This window comes from Ochlerotatus camptorhynchus, unplaced genomic scaffold (assembly GCF_037179485.1).
Source record: "Ochlerotatus camptorhynchus isolate MF236.1 unplaced genomic scaffold, CSIRO-AGI_Acam_v1.1 ptg000091l, whole genome shotgun sequence".
Taxonomy (NCBI): domain Eukaryota; kingdom Metazoa; phylum Arthropoda; class Insecta; order Diptera; family Culicidae; genus Ochlerotatus; species Ochlerotatus camptorhynchus.
The window spans coordinates 1,150,377-1,158,384 of NW_027040581.1; the positions used below are offsets into that span (position 1 = coordinate 1,150,377).

General features: G+C 45.5%; 1 protein-coding gene across 2 annotated transcripts in view; it reads left to right on the plus strand.

Moving 5' to 3' along the window:
- The window catches only part of LOC135698614 (5-hydroxytryptamine receptor 1-like), a 272,267-nt gene extending 268,991 nt beyond the window's left edge, over positions 1–3,276 (plus strand). For both annotated transcript variants that reach the window (XM_065218669.1, XM_065218668.1), the window contains one exon: positions 91–3,276. In XM_065218669.1, coding sequence (XP_065074741.1) covers positions 804–2,189 — 1,386 coding nt within the window. In that variant the 5' untranslated portion in view covers positions 91–803 and the 3' untranslated portion in view covers positions 2,190–3,276. The remainder of the gene's footprint in view (positions 1–90) is intronic.
- Positions 3,277–8,008: the final 4,732 nt, after the last annotated feature.

Consider the following 8,008-nt stretch of genomic DNA (forward strand, 5'->3'; position numbering starts at 1 on the left):
ATTAGAATACAAACCAAATCAGCCCCATCTAGGCACTATCAACGATATTAAATTTCTAATCTCACTCTTTTCCTTCTTTCCCCATTGCAGAACCCGTACGAGCAGCAGTAATCAATCTAACACCATCGCTGTCAACCCATCTCAGTCCGGCTGGCAGTGACAGTTTAAAGTCCTCCGGCTGTCTGTCTGCCTGTCGGTCGTCCGGCAATTTGCGATAGAACAAAAAGCCCGGGACAAATCAAAGGCACTTCTTGCCACCGTCAGCATCATCATCATCATCCCTGTGGGTAGTGTGGCACCTGCGGCTTGTTCCGGTCCAGCTCGGAGTAATCATTTATTATAAAATCGATTCGAGGGCTGGGGCGACGACGACGACGACGACGACGACGTAAAAGTCATCAGGATCACAACCAGGTCTGGGGACGGAAAGTGAGTCCAAAACCAGAGAGTTGTGTTTTCTATTAAAATTTTAATGCAGATCAAGTGGTGAGGATGCTAGGAGTGGAACTATTCTGTACGCGGTTGGATGTTGTTAAGAGACGTGACAGCTTGGACAGGGCGACGACGAGGCACGGGAGGTGGTAGGAGAAGTTACGAGGTGATATTTTTATTCATAGGAAAAAGGTGGGATCAAAGGCTTTCCCACACGAACAATGTAATCAAAACTGGATTAGATGGCTAGGTGGTGTAGTTGCCGGTAGGATAACAGAGATTAATTACTGCTACGAGTTAGGTTAGACGAGGATTGACAACGCAATTACGTGTAGAACGGGACCGGTGGTCAACACAGTTTGGGTCCTTATATGGACGCACTAGGTTTATCGAGGCTCGTAAATGAAATCACCGTGCAGCAGCAGCAGCAGGCAAGTTCCAGTCAAATTCCGGATTTGGATGTGTCGGCGATCCCGGCCGTACCGTTCGCCCTGTTGACGTTGAATCAAACGTTCAGCCACTCCGTGGCAGGCTCGGATGGCCTCAGTCCATCGGTGGCGGCAGCAGCAGCAGCAGCAGCAGGAGGGACCAGTACCAGTACAACCACCGCTGGATCGATCATTGCGTCGACCCTAGCTGGCAAGGCACTCGATCATGAACCGGAGATCGACACGATCCGCAAGGTGATCATATGCATTGTTCTACTAGCTGTGATATTCGGCACCATCGTAGGCAATATCCTGGTCTGCGTGGCCGTCTGTCTGGTGCGGAAGTTGCGCAGGCCATGCAACTATCTACTGGTTTCCCTTGCGGTATCGGACCTGTGCGTGGCCTGCCTGGTGATGCCTCCGGCCCTGATGTACGAAGTCCTGGGCGAGTGGAACTTCGGTAGAGTTTTCTGTGATATTTGGGTTTCGTTCGACGTGCTTTCGTGCACGGCTTCGATCCTGAACCTGTGTGCGATATCCGTCGATCGGTACTGGGCCATCACGAAGCCCCTGGAGTACGGCGTCAAGCGCACGCCCCGCCGGATGATGCTCTGCGTGGCACTCGTCTGGTTGGCAGCTGCCTGCATATCGCTGCCACCGCTTCTTATCCTAGGCAATAAGCACACGATCGGCGACGGTCCGGACCAGCGCCCGTTCTGTGCCGTTTGCGAAGACGTAGGTTATCAAATTTACGCCACCCTGGGGTCCTTCTACATACCCCTGGCGGTGATGCTTTTTGTATACTATCAGATATTCCGAGCCGCCCGGCGAATAGTCAAGGACGAAAAGCGGGCCCAAACAAGACTGGAAAATTCCCTCGCAGTGGACAAAAACCAAGCCATGCTCAAACCCCCGGAACCCGTGTCCGCTTCCGTCGGTTCGCCGCACCAGAAGAAACTCCGCTTTCAGCTAGCCAAAGAACGCAAAGCTTCCACCACCCTGGGCATCATCATGTCTGCCTTCACCATCTGCTGGCTGCCCTTCTTCATCCTGGCCCTGGTCCGGCCGCTCATGGACGACGACTACCCGACGCTGTCGTCCTTCTTCCTTTGGCTCGGATATGCCAACTCCCTGCTGAACCCGATCATCTACGCCACCCTGAACCGGGACTTCCGGAAGCCGTTCCAGGAGATCCTGTACTTCCGCTGTTCCAATCTGAACATCCTGATGCGGGAGGACTTCTACCACAGCCAGTACGGGGAACCGGGCTCGCAGCGCTTCGTCCTGGACAACGAAGGCCAGCACACGGCGCGGGAGAGCTTTCTCTGAAATATTTCCACGCTCGCCATGACGACGATCAGTAATGTTGATACAATCAGTGCACCGCCGCCCCCCACGTGACCTGCACCTGCCCCCTCCCCCCTCTAGTTTTGTCGAGACCTTTTGAGAGTGTGTGTGTGCGTTGAATGCGAGCGAGTGAAATGGACTTCTGTGTAGAGGTATTAGATGTCGTTTTAGGTTCTCTCGTGTGAGTGTGTGTATACGTACAGAAGAATATACTGTAAGGAAGAGGAAGAAAAATGTAACCGGAGGCAATGCGCATTACGACTGAGAATAAGGCTCACTTTTAGTGTAATTGTTAGTAGAAACAAGATATGGAGTAAATATTCAAGCGATACGTTTTCGTACTCTTGGTGAAAGTTATTAAATTAATAATTTTCGACCTTGTATTGTTAGAGGAAAAAGGGAAGGTGGTACGTGGATTGGTGGTTCTAAAGAAGAGGGGGGGACTCGTTGGAGCATGCTTTGGATTATCCGCTATGCCCATATGGAGCGGTTCCACGCCAAAAGACATATCGATCAGACTCAACCTTCTGCGATTTGCATGAAACTTTGCATAATTGTTTGTTATGGGGAATCATGCACATTTTGACGTAGGATTACGTCTGTGATTTTTATATGGGGGTACACATTGTGAAAACCGAAAATGGAACATGTAACAAAATTATGCAAGATTTTGAACGTTAATAACTCAGCGGCCAATGGACCAATTTCAATAATTTTATCACCAATCGATCAGAAACATTTCTACGCATCTGTTAAACTTAAGACCTTATCATTTTTAAGATGTCACTATTGAAAATTGCACGAATGTGCAACTGTTGCTATGATAATTAAAATTATTACCGATTGCCTGCGAAAAGCGATTTCCCTAACACAGATTTCAAAGTTGAATTCCATCCGGTCTCACCAAACGGTGTTTATTCAATCACCACGTGGTGAGTGGTGGGGTGGTGTTCTCCAGTACACAATGAAAGGCTGCCTGGCAGTAGCGAGCTGCAGCTCACATGAGCATTCATAAAAGGAGGAAGAAGCCGCACCACTATTTATCTGAAACAGTAGCTCTTCGTAAGTCGCTGTGGGCCATCTGTGGGCGTCATACTAAAGAGTATAAACAGAGAGAACCCCGCTCAAACTCCTATTCCTACACAAAACACAAGCTCTTGCTGCAGTTAACAAATAAGATGTATTAGATAAGACCACGTTGTCCTACGTCACCATTGCGTACAGCCTCACAGGGCTGACTTTTTTCAATAAATCGTAGGATGACTTTTTTCAATAGATTAGATTTTTTTCAATAAATCGTAGGATGAAAACGTCACTTCTAATCGAAATGACGTCTGAGACGAAGTTGTCTTTCTATTAGATGTATACACGGTAAATATTTTTGAGTAAGCTGAGCCTCATTGTCTCATCATGGATGATGAGACAACGTCAAGGTGGACTTCCGGCAGCTTCCGGGACTACTGTTCTTCACCGCCCAGCACAAGTTTGATGTTCCGGAGGAAGTAAGGAAGCAGAAACTTTCAAAGTTTCCCAAGAAATAAATGATTTGGCAAGCGATCTGCTCATGTGGGAAACGGAGTGTGCCGTTTGTGACTACCGGGACTTTAAACGGGGAGATCTAGCTCAAGGAGTGTCTACAGAAGCGTCTGCTTCCTCTGTTGAAGCAACACGAGGGCCCTACGATCTTCTGGCCGGATCTAGCTTCGTGCCACTATTTAAATGTTTTCCTGGAGTGGTACGAAGCCAACGGAGTCACTTTCGTACCCAAGGACATAAACCCCCCAACGCACCGGAACTAAGGCCCATCGAAAAATACTGGGCTATTATGAAACAGGCCTTACGGAAGCATCCCAAGGAGGTCAAATCTGAGGAAGGTCCTGGACATATAGCAGGTTAAGATCTTAAGGTTGGTGGACAGAAGTTCGGAATTTTCTCACTACGCGGCCATCTAGGAAGTTGCTTCCTGTGGCGAAGTTGATTAGGTATTGATCCACTGAACAACTTCCCGGAAGACAGCAACTTTCTAGATGGCAAGGATTTCAAGTTATAACATAAACTAGGGAATCACAAATTCAAGCACACTAGCGCCGCTAGTGAGAAAATTCCGTTATTGATGCATTTCCACAGTTATTAATTGAGAGCATTCGATGACAATACCATTTTTGCATTAGTATAAAGGCTGTCGGGAATCGAAAATCTTTGACAGTGGTTTGTTTACACTTCTATAGAGAACAACTGGTGCATGTTTGATCAAAGTAGTCAATCGCGTTCAGAAATAACGTCAAGTGGAACTCGAAAGAAGAAAAAGTATTGTGCACAAACACCTGGAAAATCTGGAGTGGTTCAGTTCCAAGCTGGCTGAAGTGCTGATGATGCCGAAAATAACAGTTTGTCGAGTGTTCAAAACCTTCAACGAAACCCTGAGTATGGAAAGGAATCCTGCGCAGCATGGTGTTCAGGTGCCTTAAAGCCAAAATCGTTGTCCGGTACAACGTCAGAAGATCTTGTGGATGGGCTCCCCACCACGTTCCGGTAATTGATCGAAGGAAATTGATCCTTAGTTGGCATTTTCGTCTCAGGTACTCAATGAGGGATCTCCAGGTGCATTTGGAATCGAACCAGACCCCGAGATATTTGAAAGACATGGAAAGAGTGATCGGCTTACCCAAAAGTTGAAGTTTCGGTTGTGCTGGGCTATGCTTCCTAGAAAAAACGACCAACTCAGTTTTCTCCGTGGAGAATTCGATACCTAGCTGAATAGCCCAAGTAGACAAATTGTCTAAGGTATCCTGTAAGGGTCCTTGCAGGTCAACCTCTTTTGGCCCTGTGATAGACACTACGCCATCATCTGCAAGTTATCTCAACGTGCAATTGTCACTAAGGCAGTCATCAATTTCTCTAACGTAGAAATTGTACAAAAGGGGGCTTAAACATGAGCCTTGGGGGAGACCCATGTAGCTAAATCGAAAAGCTGTAGAGTTTCCATGAGAAAAGCTCATATGTTTTTCTGACAGCAAATTGTACAAAAAATGATTCATTAATGGAGACAATCCACAAGCGTGGAGTTTCTCTGAAATAACTTCAACGGATACTGAATCAAAAGCCCCCTTGATATCCAAGAACACAGAAGCCATTTGCTCTTTCTTAGCAAAAGCTAACTGAATTTCCGAGGAAAGCAACGCGAGACAGTCGTTCGTTCCCTTAACCCTACGGAAACCAAATTGAGTATCTGAAAGAAGGTGGTTCGTCTCAACCCATTTGTCGAGGCGAAAAAGGATCATTTTCTCCATCAATTTCCGAATACACGACAGCATCGCGATGGGCCGATACGAATTGTGATCCGACGCGGGTTTATCAGGCTTTTTAATGGCTATCACCCTCACTCGTCTCCAATCGTCGGGAACAATATTGAGCTCCAAGAACTGATTGTACAAGTGGGATTGTGGGAAGTTTTTCAGCAAGTTGAACTTGATTCCAGCTGATCCCGGGGCAGAATTGCCACACGAAAGAAGAGCGAGTGAAAGTTCGACCATTGAAAAAGGCTGACTGATTTCGTCTACCGAATTCGCGGTTTCGCGAGGAATCAACTGCGACGGTACGGAATCCGTACTCCAAAGCGTATTCATAGACGTTTCGCGCGACAATCCGTCTACAAACTGCCGCCAGTAACCCCGTTTTTTGGCCTTGATGAGGCTCTTGAGTTCGCGTTCAAGAAGTGTGTATGCATCGAAATGCTCGTGTGTTCCGCGTTTCCGAAAAAGTTTAAACGCGTCGGACTTTTTACGGTAAACCTCCGTGCATTGTTGATCCCACCAGAGCGATGGTGTTTTCTTACGGATTGACAATCGCGGCACCGGTCGTGTTTGAGCTTGAAGTGCGCTGTCGACGATGAGATTAGAGAGGAAATTATATTCCTCCAACGGCGGAAGCTCTTTCACTGACGATACTGTATCGCCTATCGCGGATTGGAACTTAGTCCAATCGATGTTACGGGTTAGATCATACGCGACGTTAACGGATTCTGACGAGTTGAACCCACTGGCAATCGAAATTTTGATCGGCAGATGATCACTACCGTGCGGATCCTGGATAACATGCCAAGTGCAATCCAACGATAGTGAATTGGAGCAAAAGGTGAGGTCTAATCTGCTACCATTAGAGGATGGACCAGCCAAACGTGTTACTTCTCCATTGTTAAGTATTGTCATGTTGAAGTTGTCGCAGAGATCATAAATCAAAGTAGAACGGTTATCATCCTACAGCAGCCTGTACCGTGGGAGTTAAAATCTCCCATGATCAACCATGGAGCGGGAAGTACCGCACATATGTCGAAAAGTTGTTTGCGATTAACAGAGACTCTGGGAGCAATATATACAGAAGCAATACAAAGGCTCTTACCTTTAATGGTAGCCTGACATGCGACAACTTCAATACCGGGGAATTCGGGAAGATTCACTCTACACACTTAGAAAATAATACCGAACTCGGTTTAATTTTCTACCGAACCTCTTCGGTTACCAACGAGAAACCGAATAAATGGTTTAAAAACCATCGTTTATCGAAGCAGACCCGAATTTCGGTAAAAGAGTATAAATTTGACAGATAGAAATGAAGACTGAACCGAAAAGTACGGTAAAGTATCGACATTTACGAATTCGCTACGTGCAAACCGAGAAACTCGGTAAACTGAACCGAATATTCGCTAAAACGTGTTAAACGTCAAACGCTTAAACGTCAAACTTGCGCTCATCTTCGCGACGGAAATTTTACGGGAAACTCGGTTCTCTAAGCTGAGTTTAAAATCAGTCAGCCATTTTTTCTCGTGTGTGCTCATCGGACGTGTGCAAAACTTTAGTAAAAATCGAAAAAGTTCTGGAGCAGCTGTAACAGGAGGATGCACGATTGATTTAAAACTTTTGTAAGTATTTGAAACTAACTGTATGATTTTATTTGCAGGCATCTTGTGCTATAGTTTGTTTCTACTGCCGTGAAAATGTACAAGGTTATGTCTCTAGCTTGCAAAGGCATTTAAAAACCATTTGAATAAGAATGACATCAAAGTCAGTGATATTTTTTTTATTGTACTTTGCCACGCTGTAACTCGCGTTACGGGAGTTTTATTCTCAAAAAATAAAAATAAAAATATTTCATACATTTCTTTGACAAAACTGGTTTTATTTTTATGAAAATTCGAAGCAAAGCATCCTTAATCAAAATTTAAAGCGGGATTTGAAGTGAAAACCGAGCGCTTGCCAAGAGAACCGAATTCCGTAATTACAACAGGTGGGTCGGTTTGTTAGACATCGTTCGGTAATTCTTGAGTGAACCGATTTTCGGTTTTTTCTGCTTAAATTTATTTTTCGTCAACCGAGATTTTCGGTAACTTTGACAGATTGTGGGTAACAATAAGAACTAACGACAGCTCGGTTATTCCTCTTTGAACCGAACAGACTACCGAGCGTTCAGCAGATAAAAACTCGGTTGAAATCAAACCGAGTTCGGTAATATTTTCTAAGTGTGTATAGAAGGAATGGCACTTTTTGATCCCCAAAAGTACCCCTCCTCCACGTGAATCCTCACGATCCAATCGAATAATGCTAAAATCATAAAAAGGGAGATCAATTTCTGAAGAGAGCCATGTTTCACAGAGGGCAAATGCATCGCAATTATTGTTATGGACTAAATACTTGAACGAATCTAATTTCGGAATAAGACTTCGACAATTCCACTGTAGAACAGTGATCAAATCCCCGACCTCGTTTAGAAAATTATCCATCGAAAGAGATGATAGCTGCAAGAAG